Below are 19,024 nucleotides of genomic sequence, written 5' to 3' on the forward strand. Positions count from 1 at the left end.
GAGCCAAAAAAAAAGGCGTATATCCTTGTAAAGTGAATAAAGTGGCTAAAACTGTGCCTCCTGTAAGTGTAACTCACCCAAATATCAACTTTTTTTTGCAGATAAACTGTATAAACTGGGCCTAAGGGTGCTACTTTTATGTTACTGTGCATTTTTTGTACTACTGTGTGAACTGGAATGAAATTATGAAATGAAAAGTATCGTCTCTACACATGCAACCGGCCCTTTTAATGACTTCATGATGCCAAAGTGGCCCCATATAGAAATTAGTTTGACAGCCCTGCTCTATAGGGACGTCCAGTTTCTGCTGCTGAAACACGTCTACAGCATGATGCCGCTGCCAGTAGGAACCAGGTGGAGACTTTTAGATTGGTCAGGCCAGAGGGTTTTGTTTCTCCTGGTCTGACAGTTTAAGGTGTTTTTTGGTGAGGAGTCGCTTCTGTCTGTCTGTCTGGGGTGCTCCCTAATACAGCAAGCCTGTGCTCCCAAATCCTGCCCAGTGAGATCAATTTACCACCACTTGATCCAAATGGAGTTGGAAATAAGATGCATCTGTGCTCAATTACTTTGAGTACAAATACAAAAAAAAAAAAAAACCTTACATAACAAAATATGGACTCTGTAAAGGGGTGTGAATACTTATTGTTTAAAATAAAGGAACTAATATATATATATATATATATATATATATAGAGCACAAGAGCTTAAATTCACCTTAATTTAATATTTTAGTGTGTCCATGTGCAAATCATGTTATTTCAGTTAATTTTTTTGTTTTATTCCATTACCTCTTTCTCTTAAATTGTACTTATTGAAACAATGCTGCCACCTAGTGCACAAAACCAGAATAAAAAAAACAAAAAAAACATGTAAATATTTTCATTTAAGAAACTTTGGTGCTTTATTTAAAATATTTATGACACACATACATCTCTGCTTACTGTTAAAAGTTTAGGTAATCGAAATCACCTGTAAGATTACATGCGGCGCTTATTCTGATACTTGATAAACGTCTCAGCCTACGTAAACATTTACTTTCAGTTTGCATCAGCAACTTCTGGAATAATACATCCAGAGTGATAGTTCTGGTTTCCCCATCAAAGCAGACATATAAAAAGGGGGACTGTCGTGTAGAGGAGCGTGTGCTGCCACGCACAAACACAAAGGATCTGCATCGTAAAAAGTAGGGGTGGAGAAAAATGGCGTCAGTGTCAGTCGGTGGAGTTATGTCTGGATGTGTCGATGACAGCGCTGTGGAGGGGGGGGAAAAAAATAAAAATATCAGCAAAACATGCATTAATAATTCAGAGTCCATTTTAAGCTGTGCCTATCTAACAGTATCACAGAATCATTTTCTTAAATAGGACAACCATCGCTGTAATCAGGCTTTCATCGCACATATTTATTCACCAGCCCGGGCCATTACGGCTCTCAGATTGCCTCGTGCAGTACTTCTCCCAGCCAGCAGATGCCATAAACGGCAGGTCAACGACTGAATATACTTCAGTGGCAATCTGGATGAGTACCAGGGGGACTGTTTCTGTGTATTAGGCCACAGTAATGGTCCATAATGCTCATGATAAGAGAGTGCGTCGGTACCTGTTGGAGCTCAGAGGATGTAGGCGGGCTGCAGGAAGTCCTTGGGGACGATGCCCACGGTGCCGTTCAGTTCGCCGACCCACCAGCCGTGGATGTTGTACTCCTGGACACAAAAGGGAGGAAACAATGCCGTCTCTGAGGGCTTCCAAAAACAAGTCAACGAAACTAAATCCAAGCACAGGCATCGATGCTTTTACACGATTTCAGCATCAGCTTGCTTGGTTTGGTCTCCGGTTATAATGTGTGTGTCAAAGAAATTAAAAGAGGCCTAAGACACTGCAAAAACTGTCAGGTTTAAATAATTTGAAGTCAATTATGGCGAAGGACATGCAGCAGACTCTGCATCCTCTCCAACAAACAGCCGTTTACAATATTCTAACACACACACAGGGGCTCATTAGCCTCCAGGGTTTTCATCAAAAACTGGGCAAAACGGTAAACAAGGCAATCAAGACGGTGAGTGCCTAAAATAAAAGAGCTTTTTTTTCTTCTAACTGCTTAAAAGCCATAAACGCAGCTGGCCTCTTTTCACCAGACTAATTAAGTCGAGACGTTTTGTTTTTCCTGGAAAGACGGAAAATACTCTATTTGAAATTAAGTTTCTACATCAAAAAACCAGAGTCAAGTTGGAAAAGGATATCTATAACCCAAATAATAATAATACAATGTATAAATACTTTTAGGGGTGGTTTGCAAAAGAGAAAAATAAAATGTTATATATTTTAGAAAACATTTTCTTATTCTAAAACCATTTTTTCTAAATCAATAGAAGAAAAAAAAACATGTGAAAACATAAAAAAAAGAAGATTTTGGATTACTTCAAATCAAATTAGACCAAAACGCTCTCATTTAAAGCTTGAATCTTTAAATGCATTATTTATCAATTTAATTTTTCAAGAAATAAATTAGACCCATTTAATAGATGCACACTTCAGTCACAATGTATTAATATATTGTGACTGAAGTGTGCATCTGTAGAAATATTATTCCTAACTGTAAGTATTACATATTCTACATAATATATATTTGAAGATCTCAAATAAAAGACATAATATAGGACTCCAGGAGGAAGCAGTGTGGTTAAAAGTATTTCGTGGAGTCTTATTGATCTCCTTTGATCATCTGATCAAAGCAGCGGGAGCTGAACTCCCAGCAGAGGAGGAGAGCGGCCGGCCCCTCGTCGCTCTGTCCCCCGGCGGATTGAACCAACAGGGGATCTATCAGGCAGCGCCAGCATCAGTGCTCGAGCATTTGCCGGTTCTGCTCCTAGTTGCAGGAGCGCAAACACCCTCGGACATGATGAAGCGCTCCGTGTCAGAGGTTTAGGCGATCTGCGGGGCTTGACACCTCTGTGCAGCCAGAGGAATGAGGCCTGCAGCTAATGAGCGCTTCCTGGACAGCGAGGATGGATGAACCGCTTGGATGTGATAAACCACAAGACTCAAGAGTCTTTAAAGCACAAAAAGACATAAGCGCGTTGCTCGGCCAGGCCTCATCGTTCTCGGCTCTGGCTGGGATGTCCTCACTTCCTAACGAGGGGGAAAAGTTTGGCCAAAACGGTGTTTTTATGCTTCCCACAAGACCAGAGAGGGAAAATCCAGAAAGCTGGCTGTGGTTCCTGTTGGAAAGGAGCGGGAGAGAGGGGAAACAGACGGACGGGGGGGGGAGGAGGAAAGGCATATCGGAGAGAGGGGAGCAAAACAGTTCTGCTCTCCCTTGGGGGCGTCGCAGCACTATTCCACCGACCGTAGTGACAGAGAGTTTTATTTATCTCCGCCGCCCATCTGTGCAGCCGGCCTCAAATTCTCCCAGAGAAAGGTCTTTTGGATTATCAGCGCCGCCATTTTAATACAACTGCTGCGTCGCAGAGTGGGCGCCGATGGCGGCGGGAGTCTGTCAGGCGTGCAGAGTCCATCTTCGCCGTACTTGGGATGGGTTCATCCAGAGTACACCTGCTGTAATGGGGACATTCCAGAAGCTGTGGAGAGTGAATTACCCAAATGACAGAAAACACTCCTGCCTCTCCTCTGCGTCCTTCTGCTGCGCCTGCTCCCACGTTTGGGCTGCAGAACTCGGTGCTAAGCCTAACACAGATGGGGGTGTATGTGTGTTTTTGGGGTTAAGGGGGTGAAGCAGGATGTGACACGGCTCTGTGCGGGGCAGGGAGAGGCCGCAGTGGTGGGGGGGGTCAAACAGCGCCGTGGCGTGGCGGATGCCGCGCGTCGACTCGCTGACCTCCCGGTGACTCCTCCGCCGAGAGAGCTCGGAGCGAGTGTGGGCGGGGCCGGCATTGGAGAGCGGGTTGCCATGACAACACCTGCAGTGTACCGGCGCGATCGTTTATTTACCACTCAGGGGGCTGGCTAATGGCGGCACTCCTGATAGGCCCATCGCTCACCGCGCCCGAGCGGAGGACAGACTGACAGCTCGCCGAGCCGGCAGCGAGGGGAGAAGGTGAGTCGAGGTTTGGTCGGGCGAGGTGTCACGCCGCCATTATGCAGCAAAAACAAAAAAACACGCTCCTCCTGATAATCCACCCTTTTTTTTTGCTTTAAAATCCTGAAACATCAGTCCATTTTTCCCTTCTTTCTATTTTTCGCCCTCTCTCTCTCACACACACACACACACACACACACACACACACACACACACACCATCTCCTGGTAAAAACACACCCACTCGCATGTAATCCCAAATGCATACAAACTAGGGGGAGTGCTAATAAGCCTGACACATGAGGCATCTCTGCTCGGCCACCAGCTGACTGAGGCAGGCCTTGGGCGTGATGGAGCGCAGGAAGTCTCTCATTGCCCTGCCGCTGAACCCGCCGCCTGCTTGTTACAATCTCTCCCTCCTTCCACATTTCCAGCCCCCTCCATCTCTTCCTCCCGTTCGTTCCCTCTCTCTCTCTCTCTCTTTTCCCCCATCTCTCCTGCGGCAGCCTTTCTGCCTGCATCCCCTCCGTTTGTTTTCACTCCTTTCTCGTCTATCCTCTCTGCACGGACTCAGCAGATGCGCTGCAGGTCTCTGCAGCGAGCCCACCATCTATAACCCGCCTCACGTCCTGCACAGGTACGCCGCGCAGCGCCAGAGGACCGGGAACAGACTGAAGAATCCTCTTAAAACCCCAAATAATATTCCCCTCCTGAACCTTTCTCACGTTTTCTTTTTTGTGGAGTTAAAGCACACAAACTTCCACATTACAGCAATTGGAGCAGATTTAGAAAGTGATTTACGATTTTCTTAACAAACAACACCCCTGAATAAAATCCAGTGCTGCTAATTAAGAGCCGGCGTGTAATTTAATCTCAGCGTAATCCCAGCTGTTGTGCGAAGGCCTCAGAGGGTTGTTGAGAACGTCAGTGGGTTAGTTTATAAAACAATTTCCCAAGCTTTGAACATCTCCCGGAGCTCCTGTTCTGTCCGTCATCTGAAGATGGAGGAGGATGGCACAGCAGCACAACTAACAAAACTATCTGTCCGCATAATCTACTAGTCTGGACACGCAGCGCATTTATCAGAGACGCAGCCAGGAGGGTCCCGCTGAGTTTGGACGAGAGAGCTGAGGTGGGAGAATCTGATGTCAGACAACCCGAAACGTCCACCCACAGCTACAATGGGGTAGCTGGACCACAGCATCTAGAATGGCCTAGTCAAAGTCCAGACCTACATCCAGCCCAGAACCTGTTGTTCACAGATGCTCTCCATGCAGCCTGACTGGGCCGGTGTCCTCTTGCAGAGAGTAACGTTCAAGTATTTCAGTCTGTAGATGTGAAAAGCTGGTGCCGACCTAACTTTGTGTTAACGTATAATCCCAAAAATAGACCCTGTGGCTGTAAAAGAGCTTCAACTTGCATAGTTGTTGTTGATTTTTTTTTTTTTTTTTACCAAAGTAGCATAAAACGATGGATGATATACAAACGCCATTACAAGGAGCTGGTCACCAAGCACGGGCCACTGGAAGGATGTAGGGAAGAGAAACTAGTCAGAGGGGGGAAAATAACTTTTTCTGTAAAGAACAACTCAGAGAGCAGAACCAAGCTGTGGAAAACACGGACGCTGCACAAAGTGGGTCTAAAAGACGAGATTACGGTTGATTTCAGTGCTTTCCTAAAGAGTTAACGAAAAAAAACAAAACCCAGATGATACCCGTGCAGAGCCAGAGATGGGAATGGCTACTTAGTGTCCGTTTTTTTTTTTTTTTTTTAAAGTGGGCTTTTAATTAAATCAGCGAATTGGCTCCAAATTGGAAACATGACAGAGCGCGAGAACGTTTGAAAATATCTCAGGGACGGTGAGATTTAATAAAAAGAAAGCCCTACTTTGCTCCGTTCTAACGCACGCCTGGGATTACAGATCGCTTCCTAACTTAATAGCAATTTAAAGTGGATTTGTGTATGCCACTGAGTGTCTGTAATGATGGCTGTTTATGCCGCCCCTCATTTATAATAATTAAGCGGAATGGATTGGGGGGTGGGCCGCTCGGACGCGGTTCTGGGCGATTGGCTTGGGCTGAATAATGACCTACTGTAGTTGACCGGGGGATGACCGCTGCCTCCTGCATGACCCCGGACCCCAGACTCGCCCCCTGCTACTCTGGGCGGTAAATAGGATGTCTTGCCTGTCTATAGTGACTCGGTGTCTATGGCCACAAAAGCAGCTTGGGGTCTTTAAATTGGTGTGTGACAGAGTTCACACTAGAGAAAAGAGCCCCCCCACCCCACCCCCCACCCTTCACACTCTTTGTCTCTGTTGCTTGACTTTATCATCTGATTGTTTGCCCATGTTTCCTCTTTTTTATTTTTATTTTGCAGATTCCAGTTGCGAACAGGGAAATTTGTTGCTTATAAGACTGGAAAAGAAGCCCTAAAGGAAGGCAGCGCCAGGCAACATGAGCTGGAACTGCATTTCTTTTTTTTTATATAAATAAAGTATTACTAGTCAGAACTTAGATCTTCTCAGCACTTTTGATCACTACATGTCTGCTTGAATTCACCACAAGGTGTCAGTGGTATCCACGTTCTCCGAGTCTCCATCCGACAGCAACTTTGAGCCAAAGGAGAGGTGAGGCTCTGCTTTGGGAGCTCGCATCCGATTGGCTGATCCCGCCGCCCTGGTCCTGATTCTGGTTGGGAGGCGGAAAGGGGGTGAGGGAAGCGAGAAGGGAGGACGGAGGGAGAGGTGGCAGCAACGCCTGCCAGAGTTTTAAGGACCCTGGACTGGGTTTGTGCCATAAATCTCTTCCCACTCCATCCTGCCGTTCCCCATGAGTGCCCGTGGGAATACAGGAATGTGACAGCTGACCTGTAGAGCCCGAGTCTTTTGATTAGGGGATACATAAATTAGAGGGCAAGAATGCTGGTCCAGAGCGGGACAGGTCTGACACATGCGAGCTGGAGCAAAAGTAGAGCGAAAAAAGTGAACCGCAAAGCGAATCCCGTAACAAACGAAAACAGGCCAGGGTGGAGGGAGGCGTAGGGCGGCCTGGCATGTCTCTCTTTGTTCTTACAGCAAAAATCACCATCATGATTTCATCCCTCTATTAAAACCCAGCAGGAGATACAAAAATATTCCACCAGGTTTCCATCTGAAAACACACTTTTCTAGACTCAAATGTCTTCGCTTCCAACAGCTGTATTAAACTTTGGACATTTGAGTGCAACACACAAGGTTTCATTTTCTTTATATCTTACAAATCATGAAACAAGACAAGCTTTTTAGCTTCGGCACGGCAGCTGCTAACTATTCTGGTATTGAAACTGGAGGATCAATCAAAACAAATCCTTTAAAACTCAGTTTATGATCTCTGATGTTTTATTTAAGCTGGGATAACTCAAAGCAACTGGAGAGTCTAGGCCTTGTTCCTGAAAAAAAAAAGACACTTTTTCTTCCCCTAAAAAACAACCAGCGGTTTTAAAAAACATTTCCAGCTATAAAAGCACAACAATGATGGCACAGAGACTAAAGGAGCGCCACAGATCCCTCCGATTTATGCAACCCTGGTTTAAGCTGACAAGCTGCGAGGAGCGATCAGAATGTATATAAAATACATCATATTATGTCGATTAAATAGTTAAAAAAAACTATTCAACATTTTTCTTTAGTCCAAAATGCATCAAAATCCTAATTCTGTAATTATGTTATAGGTACTATTATTATAATGAGGTTACTTTGCTGAATTAGAAATAATTGTGTGTTTTTTTTAATGATAGACACCAGATCATGGTATATGTTTGTATTTTAAATGTTTGAATTATCACCAGGAGAGCAGGAGGCCACGGTGTATTTACCCGAGGCTGTGAGAATCACACACCGGCCCGGCCCTAAATAAGACCTAGTTTCAGAACCAGAGGCCCAGTTTAAAACACGGATCACAACAGATATTAAAAATACCCTTTTCATTATTTTTAGTGTTATTTGGTTGGCGGTTTTATTTTAATAACGAAAAAATAAATAAAATAATAAACGAGCAGAGCAACAGTGACAAATCAAAGGTTAAGGACACCATATAGATATAAATGAACACAAAAACGTAAATTATGATTCTTATCTTTTAAATCAGAGGTCCCAGAATGGCCCATTGTAGTTCACGTCTGGACCCAAATCAATTCATTCGGCGATGAAATGCTTTTAAACTTGCGTCTTTTACCACATTTACAGAAATGAACGTTAATCTGCGGCTCTCGCGGGGAAACAGCAGAGGCTGCGCCGTACTGCCGCTGTAGAAGGAAACCAGGCAGAGTACAGAAAGACAGAAAAAAACTACAGGTTTACAGAATAGAGACAGTGGGCAAGCTCCTAAAACATGGATGGTTTAAAATCCCCGTGTGTTATATGTTTAGAGGATTAAACTTTGTGATTTACAAAGTTGCTGCAACATTTAGGAAGTTAAACGAGAAATGTAGTTTGACAGATCCATCAGGATATGGACAGAATCCCTGGCTCCCCATCAGCATGCTGGATTCTAGTTCAAGGTAAAACCAACCAACCCTTCAGGTATTTAAGAATGCATCCACGTCGTATCTTTGGATTTGCAGTAGAAATGTAAAAAGCCCAGTGTCAAACTAGCATAAATATGACATTACTTTTATTATGAATTATTTATATTATATAATGTAAATATACAGTACAAGCCTGATATTTGCATACATGGCATGAAAAGACAACTTTCATCTGCTTTCATCAAATGTAAAAGTTTGCATACGCTAAAATTACAATACCTTTAAAGAGATTAAGAAAGCCCAGATGATGATGATGTCATGCTAGATTAATTTATAACATCCGACATAAACTGGAGGCAAACCTGTGAATGGATTTTAAGGCCTAAAAACCCCCCACTGCTCTCTTGTGTGACATCATGGGAACATCAAAAGAAATCAGGCAATTTATCAAGAAGTGAGGAGACATGTAAGTCGAGTTCTTCTTTGGGTACGATTACCGGAGGCGTAAATGTGCTGCATTCAGTTATAAACACGTATATTTGTAACATTGGTATCATGGCATCATGCTGCGGGTTATGTGTCAGAGAGTTTTCACAAACTGTGCTCTCTGTGTGCTATTACCAGATTAAGGTTTAAAATTGTAGTCAGGGACAAAGATCTTAGTTTTTGGAAACCTATCCTGCTCTCTGATGAAACTAAAATAAAGTTTTGCCATAACGACCATTTTTGTGTAACCTTGAGAACACTGACTATAGAGTACAGGGTTGGCAGCATCATGCCTTGGGAGTGTTTCTTCAAAATAGGTGATGTCACGTTATGTGGAAATATTGATGCAGCCTCTCAGGACATCAGCCAAAAAGTTCAATCCTGAACATAATTTATTGCTATAGACAGTGACCCTGATTGTGTTGCCAAATTTTAAAGGAGCATAGTGTAATTTGCAGACGTCTGCCCCCTCTGGCGACAACTTGAAATGACAGCAGTGTAGTGCACGTGCATGGAAGAAGAGGAAAAGCATCTGCCGCTGCGACTGCACGGGTCTTTGTTTAGAGGCGTGATGTCTTCTGAGGTATGAAAGTAATAAATATTGAAGTTGGCCTACGTTTTCTCACTAATGCATCGATTACAACGGAGACTCAACAAAGTAGCCATGTGAGCGAGAGCGACCAGCGCGTCACACCAGGACACGCTCAGAGGACTCGGCCCAGATCACTCTTCATCAACTGACTAATCCAGCCTATAGAGGCAACTGCAGTAAATAGAGGAAAACTCATTTATCACGTCTGGCAATTGTAAGGGCTTGTATGAGAAGGAAAAGAAATAATATTTAACTTCAAAACTTGCACTATGCACCTTTAAGTAGAAAAAGTCGCGGTTTTAGAGTCATCTTCACAAAGCGTTCAGGCCCAGAGGTGACCAAAGTGTGGCCCCAGGCGTAATCTAAGAATCATTTTTTTGTTGTTACAACAAAATGATTTCAGATTAATTAAAAAAAATTTGTTACAAGGGAAAATGTTGGGTCCAACAGCAGCATATGTCTTCTAATAACCAAGACTTTCTGCATGCTTTTTACTCTCATAGTAAAGACGACCGCATACACAGTGGTGCAGTTGGTAGCGCTGTTGCTTTGCAGCAAAATGGTTCTGGGTTCTTTCTCTGTGGAGTTTGCATGTTCTCCCAGTGCATGCATGGGTTTTTTCCAGGTACTCCAGCTTCCTCTCATTGTCCAAAAACATGACTTAATTGGTCTCTCTGTAATGCTCTTAGGAGTGAGTCTCTTGAGTTTCTCTGAGATGGACTGGCGACCTGTCCGGGGTGGACCCCGCCTCTCGCCAACTGGGCGCTGGGGATGGGACCCACGCCCTGCACAGCTAAGTGTGTAGACGATGGATGGATGGATGGAAGAGGACCACATCTGTACTGTGACTTTGTTACTCAAAAGCAGACCTTGCTGAACCCAAATCTGCTGTTATTGAATTTACTAAGCTTGGCTAAATATAGCTAGCATTTTCAAAGAAAGAGTGACCCGAATCCTGTTCAAATTGCTGGGAATAGACTGCAGCCTAAAATAATTTTCAAAATGAATGCCTTTCTTTTTTTGTTATTTATATTGTATTTTCTGGGCCCATGAGGACATTTGACCTCCTGACTGACTTTTGAATTTGGTCCACGAGTCAAAACATTTGGACACCACTTATTTAAGCTAAAGAATATTTCTGGGCAGATTTTCATCTGTTTGGAAATGTACCAACTTATCCATGTTAAGACTTTTAGTGTGCCTCGTCTGAAACTGTAAAAAATTATCATTTAACCTAAATGTAGAACACCTGAGAAGAGTGTACTATTGTTCTGGCGACCCTAGCTCATGAATCTAAAGGAAAAGAAGAAACATCAGCAAAAGCGTAAATCACCGAAGGATTTTTAATCTAATATATATTATATTCTCCTAGTTTTGGGAGATCATCAAAATGTTTTAATAATATTAAACCACCCTCCCTTAGATGCAGGTTAACTTCATGTGTAAAAACTAGCTTCAGCAGGAAACCCATTAGAAAAAGGCGAGCTTTAAGAAAGTGAAATGCTGCAAGAAAAGAAAAAGAGAAGATGGATTTTACGGTGCGTTGGTACCTCATGTATCAGCAGGCTCAACATCCCCATCAGGCTGTGCAGAAGGCACGTTCGACATCACTGGGAGACTCACGCGACGAGATTAATTCCCTCGAACTAATGGGATTCATATGAGTTGTGAGGTTCCTAATTTATTTACTTTGTCAGCGATGCACAAATACGTGCACGCACGCGGCAACACACAGGAGAGAAGAAAAAAAAAACAGAATACAGTAACAATGCCCCCCACTTTACAGTAAGCGAGGGATCAATAATGATGGATGAGGGCCTTTTATACAGTCGGCATGTCCTCCTCAGTTCACAGCCATATGACACCCCGCCTGTGGCTATCCCATTCTGCACTTCAGCAGTCAATCACATGCTAGCTTTAAAAATAACAGTTTGTTAGCACCATTGATTTAGCACTTAGAGCGTGTCCTTATTACCCTGTAATTATGGTCAGTGTTGACATAACAGCAGAGACAAGCAGGCCTCCCACCCTCCAATAGAATTTATGGGCCCTGGTTTTATTACGGCCATTTCATGTGTCTGGGTCCCCCCCCCCCCCACAGGTTAAGCGACAGGCTTGAGTTCTAGCCAAGGGCCCGTATTTCACTCAGCGAGGTCAGGGGATCCCAGGAATGGCTCCCCTGTAAAACCCGACAACAGCGAGGGTCTGTGTGGAGATGCGGGGAAGCCCTCCCCGAGGCCTCATTAAAATAAACAGGCAGTTATCCAAATAATACAATTCATGAGGGCAACGGCGCGCTATTAGGGCGCAAAACGCGACACGGGCTGGGCCGCGTTCTCCGGGAGCGCCGAGCATCCGAAGATCTCATCTAAATAATTTACAACCACACTTTAAATCTATTAGAAGACATTCAGGGGGGCTGTAGCTTGTAACCACGTTATGACTTTATCTTCCAGCTTGACAAAACAAGAGTAATCCGTGTCATTAGGATTAGGAGATAAAACAAGCCGCTCTTCCTCCCAACTTGGATGCCGTAGCTTTCTTTTAAGCTCCTCAGTGAAGCAGTAATAAGATCTGCACGGTGAAATATAGTCCAGGGAGCAGAGCTCAGGCTGTGTACCGCAAAGCCAGCTCCCCTTTGTTGCCTTCCAGTCCTCCTGCTTTTGCCATCACTACGTGAAAAATGAAGCCGTCTGCCATGACATTTTTCCCCCAAATCGCCCGGCGCACGCACAGATGGAGAAGACCGGCTTCTCGTCATTCAGGGCACTGCCAAGAGGAATGTTTTGGCAAAAGTATTCACACCCTTAGGACTTTTCTACACCTTTCTATCACGTTAAAACCACAGACTTTCCAGCAGGGTGTTATGAGATGTAGCTCATATTCCTTTTTTATTATAATTATCTCATTAAACCTTTATTTTAGCAGGAAGACCTCTTTTTTTCCAGGGAGTCCTGGTCAAGATAGGCAGCAGCAGTACAATTACCTTACACGCTCACAAAAATTGGTAAGATTTGTTAAAATCAGAGGAAGATGAAATACATTTAAAAAGACAAAACTAAGAAAACATCTATATAACAGAATTAAGCTCAAATCTCCTGGGTATCAATTTAAAAGCTCTCAAAGATATCCACTCTCTTGGTTTCCACTCGTTCTGCAACATATTCAAAGCAAATGGTGCAGAATGAACAAAAGCCTTTTCACCCATTTCAGCAGAGGGAAACTGAAAGCAACAGAAAGTCAGACGCTTTAGTGTGCAATTAGGTTACACGTGTATGGAGGCAGTAAACCAGCCAATGCCTGTTCCTAGTGGCCAGAGCCGGCCAGCCCACACCAGAGTATAACTCACGGTGACGTGTCAGAGCTTTACAGTTAGCGATGGACCTGAGAGCAGATGGATAAGCAGCATCAACCAAAGGAAGACAGTCAGTAGTCTTTGTAAAGTGGAAGAAAAGGGGGTAAAAGACTAAAATAAAAATGCAGAAATAAAAGTCTGAAACGTGTCGGTGGGAGAAGAATGCTGTAGGGATAAACCTTTTAGAGGCTGTAAAAGACCTGAGATCGGTGTGGAGGTTCACCTTCAAGGAGAATAACGACCCTAAACACAGAACCAGAACAACTACGGACCGGTTTAGAAAAAGCACAGACAGATAAAAACTAAAATCTCTGTCCAGACTAGAAAATTGCTGTTCATAGACGCTCTCCATCCGGCCTGACTCAGCCTGATCTGGTTTTGCAGAGAAGAATCGGGAAACATGTCCCATCCCAGGGGAAAGAATTGAAATCTGAGGCTGCAACCTGGCAGAATGTGAAAAAGTTTGAAGGAGCTTTGCTCTGTCAGTCTTTATAAAACAACAAATGTAAGACATTTCCCCTCTTCTATTCAGCTCTAAATGATTAAACTTCTCTGTAGCAATAATTGCATAATTACAAACAAATAAGCTTCTTCCTTCATTTTGCCTCACTTCTTCCCATAATTTGGCCTAAACACAGAGCATGAGGATTCAATTTGAAATCGACCAATCGCTACAGTCTGGGAACAAGTCCCACTCGGCAGCGGAGAAGTGCCCAAATTACAAGCCATTGATTTCCAGTAGGCTGTCTTTTCACTGGTAGATACTCTGCATGTAGCTGCGAACCGGCCATAAAACACGAGGAAACAGATTGGAGAGAAAAGAGCTGAGATGCAGGATTGCTTTCACCTGCAGTTTACGTCAAACAGAAAGGAAGAGCCTCGCACGGCTGCCTGCTCAATTAACCCCTGCGATAGAGGCTCCGTAATGAACAACAGCACCATTACGCAGCATCCGAATGGCACTTCACCCCGGCGGCCCGGGAATAGACAATGCAGCTGTCGGCGCCTCTGTGCTGCGCCGAGACGCGGGCTCTCGCTAACGGGGGGGAATTTAGATGTTGGGGATATCAGCGTGTTTACCAGGCGATCACCAGAGCTGATGGTGTTTAACTCTTAAATAATTACGCTTTTTACACGTCGCCATCTCATTTGGGATCGCTGATCAACAAGTCAGTGAGAGCAACCGGGAGATTCCTTTAATTAGAAACAAAGAGCGGCTGCCATCAGACGGACAATAACTCCGGAGCATAAAGCCCAGAAAGCAGAGACGTTCAAATAACCTCTTGGCCCGTATTTTTTATTTTTTTATTTTTTTACCTACCTTGCTGATGATGTAGATGAGATCTCCTCTCTTAAAGTCCAGCTCATCCCCCTCGTCGGCCTGGCAGTCCCACAAACCCTGGTAGTAGTTAGCGTATTCTGACGACGGGGCTAAAAGAAGATGCACAGATTCATTAACCAGAGACAAATTAGGTTTGTTTTGTGTAACTAATTTGGAAATGGTAAGAAAGGAGGTTCTGACCTGATTGGCTGTTCTTCTCTGCAGTCTCATCCTCTTCGACTTCAAACTCTTCACCTAAACCCACAAAATGAAGCGATTACTGTGTGACATTTATAAGTAGTAAATATTTCACATAGATGGAGAGGAAAAAAGCATCATTTTAGGGTAAATAAAATTATATAGATTTTTTTTTTTAAATTCTAAACCTCCCTCCCCAACACTTAGATCAAATAAAGTTGATAAAACATCAAAATTAATTTTACCCATTCATTACATGCAGAAAGAAACAAAAAGCTCACACAGTTCTTTGGTCTAGAACACGGATCAGCAGCTGGTACTTTGATGCACCTTCGAGGTTTAGTAAAAATCATCTAAAATTAAAGATTAATGCGAAAATGCATTATGGGAATAAGTCTATGTCAAAGAACGAGGGATTCAAGAAGCCGATTGGACCTCAGAGCAAGAGATCTTGTATCGGCCAGGAAAGGTCAGAGCAGTGCAGCCGTATTCATTCGCCGTTTCGTTTATTGATTTGATTGTCTTATTAATTTTATGCCAGTAAATAAAGTATTAGACTCTAAAAGTGGCGCAGTAATTTATTAGAGAATCTACTAACTGCCATTCATTGCAAAACATATTTATGGGAAATGATTACTAAAGAACAAAAAAAAGGAAATGCTTGTCTCTTGTGTCTTTTAGACAGAATCACAACAAGCGTGAGGGATGGAAAACTCCAAAAGGGTAGAAAACCACAGCTGAAACATAAACAACGATAATTAGGTCTATTAGACTGCTATGATTATGATGATTACGCATACAACTGATCTTTCTGGTGGATAATTACAAAACACAGAAGAGACAAAATGCTGATTAAAAAAAAAGTCTTCAGCAAATCAGAACGAATCTTCTGATGAGACTTTTTTTTCCAGACTGAGGTCCTTTTTCAGGATCGGCGTGTATGCGAGAAAGTCAAAGGGGCCGAAGCCGAGTTCTAAGTCCCGCAGAGGCGGATGTTTCTTTGACGGTGGGGCGTGGCACCCGGTGGTCTGCTCTGTGACACGGTGATCCGCCTGCCCCCGTCTCCCACATTCATCGTGTCCAGAAGAGGGCTGACAGCGATGCCACAACGCAGCAACACTATCCACCTTCCAGCACGCCCCGCGCCTCTCCGTTCCAGGAAGAGAAGCACAGATCAAACACACACACACACACACACACACACACATATATATATAGAGAGAAATTTCAGTTTATGTCTCTGAATGCAGAAAGTCCCCATCTTCTTTTTCTTCCCCCCCAGAGGAGTCGTTTTAATTTGGTTTGCTTTGCTCCTAAACATTTGTTCAGCAGTCCTCAAGTGGCAGGAAGAGGAGCATCATGCCACCGAGCAGCCGCTGCTACGGCCTGATGCTTTCCACATTAAAGTGATTTAATTTTCCAGTCAATAAAATCAGTCATCAGCACTGGAAGCCGATGGCGACGTGGACCTGCAATCTTCCTGAAGGATACAATTGTGGAGATTTTTTTTTTTCTTTCTTCTTTTTAATTTTTCTAGATATTCAATGTCAACAGCTCCAAGGAAGAGAACATGAATGGCGACCCTTGCTTTGTAAATGTGTACACTGGTGCTGATGTCTCCTGATTTGGCAAAGGAACATTTCTATTAAAATCGTCTCGCCTCCTCAGCAGCCCTGATTAGTGGAGATTTTAATAATTTACCGGCCTATAATCACTGTGTAAAAGCTGTTGGTGAGCAGAGAGTGGAGCGGGGTGATTGATAAGCTTTTGGGGGTGAGAAAGTGAACGAAAGAGCTCGTCATTCGATATGCCATCTGTGGTCAGGGTCTCTACCTCTTCCCAGATGGCTTTGAACGGCGGCGTGACAGTTTGAAGACTGATTTCCCTTTCACCAGCGATTTTGGCAAAGGTAATGTACTCACTGAGTGAAACAGAATCTTGATGTATCTTATTTAATAGGAACAGTGATGGACGATGTTGCGAGGAAGATCAGATCGCCTCTTTTGTCCTTCCTGGGATCTTGTAGCCCCCCCCCCCCCCCCCCCGCCCCTCCCAGCCAGAATGAAGCCGCACACAACCTTTCGGGTCTCACAATCAAACTTCTGTTAAACACAAGCCTTAATAACTAATTTAAGGCTTCGGAGATGCCGTGTTTTTACGTCCCTTTTTTGCAAAATTGCTGTTGCTAGGCAATTCTAGCCCAAAACTCTGCTTGGCGAATTGAACTGGAGGCTATTTGTTGCCAGGCAACATTAGCTAATTGGACATTCTATGACAGAGCATTTCCAAACAGCTAGGAGATAAGGAGGAGAAGGATTTCACATCTTCTCCTGCCCTGTGCAGCCCTGCAGCAACCGCAGCAGCACAGGCGAGCTTGTTAGTGTTGATTTTAAACAGGAGATCAGTTTGGGTGGCGATAAGAGGGCACCTGAGGCGCCTCACTTACCCACTAACTTCTGCTCTCTTTAAGTGGATTTCAGTCAGGTTCCTATCATAAAGCACGTAAATAAACGATAACTGGATGAACTGTGATGCAGGCCTAAGCCTGATCTGATGGACAGCACGAATTAGTTGTTAAATATGTCCTAAAATATACTGATGTAATATCACTGATGATAAATTCAGTCACACATGCATGGACTACATATATCAACCTTATGTGTGGATAATAATGTGGATTATATATTATATTTACTACTCAAGAACAGTTTTTTATTTAGCTGAAGGGTATGTAGTAATAAATCAGAAATGAGGGACAAATGAAACGCAGAGATTTTAAAAGGTGCACTATAAAAACAATTATTTGTGCGTAGCGAACATCCAGGCTACTGCTGCGAAGACAGGGTCATAAGGACTGACTCTAGCAGTTCGAGTATTAGCAAACACATGCGACACGTCAGTTTCACTGTGCATTTGATATATTCAAATGGATTTTCATTGTAACAAACTCTTTCCTTCAAGAAAACGACAACTCAGACGAAGGAGAACATGCAGGAGATCAGACAGAGGGAGCTTTCCTGCTGCGGGGGGCTTCTACATGCATGTTTTGCAGTAAACGTGACTGAAATGTCACAGATACAAAGAAAAAAACAAATACTAGCAAACACAATCCAGAAACATCTCCAAGACCGTTTCTCAATTCTCAAGAATGCGAGTACGGTCCGTTCTTGGCAAGAACACAGGAAGTACGGACTTGGGGAGAACGGGAGCACGCAGAAGCGCATCTCTGTGTACTCGTGACGTCAGCACAGCTCTCTGGACCTGCATTTCACCTCCTGTTATTAGTAGTCTTTAGATTATAATAAATTATTACTCATATTGATCATAAAATAAAAGGATTGTATGAATAATGTATTCATTGTTGAAGGTGAGAGGTAATATTTTGTGCTAAATAAATTATAATTTAAGTTCTTTAGCTTTTTTTAAACATACAAAACTATTTATACACTACACCATATTTTATTGAAAAAAAAAATTTAAAACAATATTTTTAATATATAAAAAAAAAGCCAAAAAAAATTACACAGTGGTGCATTCTGGGAAAACGGTCAGTCTGAAGAACGCACAAGTCTGCTCTGATGCGTGCTCGATAAAGAGGAGCGGGACGAGAACAACATCCGGGGATTTGGTCCGTTCTTGATGTTCTTGGCAATTGGAAGAGTGCTGAGGCTGATGCTGATGATGTGACACGAGCACACGGGAACGCTCAAGTACGCATATTGAGAAACGGCTCAAGTGACATATCCAGTATGTGGAGGTTCAACAACGTTTTACAACAAATTAGCAAACAAATTGTGACATTTTGTTTTAGAAACGATAAGCTCTGTGTTTGTTTGATTTTTAAAGTCCAAGAAAGATTGGCAAATAAATATAAAAATTAAATACAGTTTCCAACTGACCTCCTTAAGTTAATTTGATAAGGAGACGAGCCCCTAAACACTTATTAAGCCATGACATTTTGAGCACATCTGAAAATAACAATTAAGATGCTTTCCCTTTGCCCTGAGGCCACATGAGTGATTAAAATATCCAAATGTAATTATTTTATCGGGTGACCAAGTACGGCATACCTTCTAGGTTGAAGGAGATATTCGGTATGATGTCTGTACACAACTTTTGCAACAATTTCTGATTAGGCAGCATTGTGCTGTGTGGAGTGACTGAGAGGAAACGCAAACAAAACTCCTGTGGCCCAAACTGAAAAGTCAAGTAAGACCAAAAAGGTTTCTCATGCAACAGTTTTAACGTGTTTGTGCACTTCTGTGCACCACATTTTCATACTTGGCAGCTTCTCGTAGATGTCCTCGTCATCCTCTTCCTGCTCCTGAGTCTCTTGCCTTCTGGCCAGCAGGGCTTGGGTTGGAGGTGGCGGGCTGGCCAAGCCCTCGATGTCGTCGTACTCCTCCTCATACTCATCGTCATCCACGGGGATCACGTTGGAGCTGAGATCTATGAGGAAAGGAGAAACATTGTGATCCTGCTTGTTTCATTTAATTAGACGAAACATGCCTTTTTCTGCTGCTGCTGCTGCT

The 19,024-nt window shown here is 43.4% G+C and overlaps 1 protein-coding gene across 4 annotated transcripts in view; it reads right to left on the reverse strand.

Moving 5' to 3' along the window:
• Positions 1–876: 876 nt before the first annotated feature.
• The window catches only part of skap1 (src kinase associated phosphoprotein 1), a 53,178-nt gene continuing 35,030 nt past the window's right edge, over positions 877–19,024 (reverse strand). For all 4 annotated transcript variants that reach the window (XM_021323792.2, XM_036142176.1, XM_021323793.2 and 1 more), the window contains 5 exons: positions 18,774–18,941; positions 14,496–14,549; positions 14,295–14,404; positions 1,600–1,702; positions 877–1,251 (listed from right to left, as the gene is read on the reverse strand). In XM_021323792.2, coding sequence (XP_021179467.2) covers positions 1,610–1,702; positions 14,295–14,404; positions 14,496–14,549; positions 18,774–18,941 — 425 coding nt within the window. In that variant the 3' untranslated portion in view covers positions 877–1,251; positions 1,600–1,609. The remainder of the gene's footprint in view (positions 1,252–1,599; positions 1,703–14,294; positions 14,405–14,495; positions 14,550–18,773; positions 18,942–19,024) is intronic.

This window comes from Fundulus heteroclitus, chromosome 10, assembly GCF_011125445.2.
Source record: "Fundulus heteroclitus isolate FHET01 chromosome 10, MU-UCD_Fhet_4.1, whole genome shotgun sequence".
In the NCBI taxonomy this organism is placed as follows: domain Eukaryota; kingdom Metazoa; phylum Chordata; class Actinopteri; order Cyprinodontiformes; family Fundulidae; genus Fundulus; species Fundulus heteroclitus.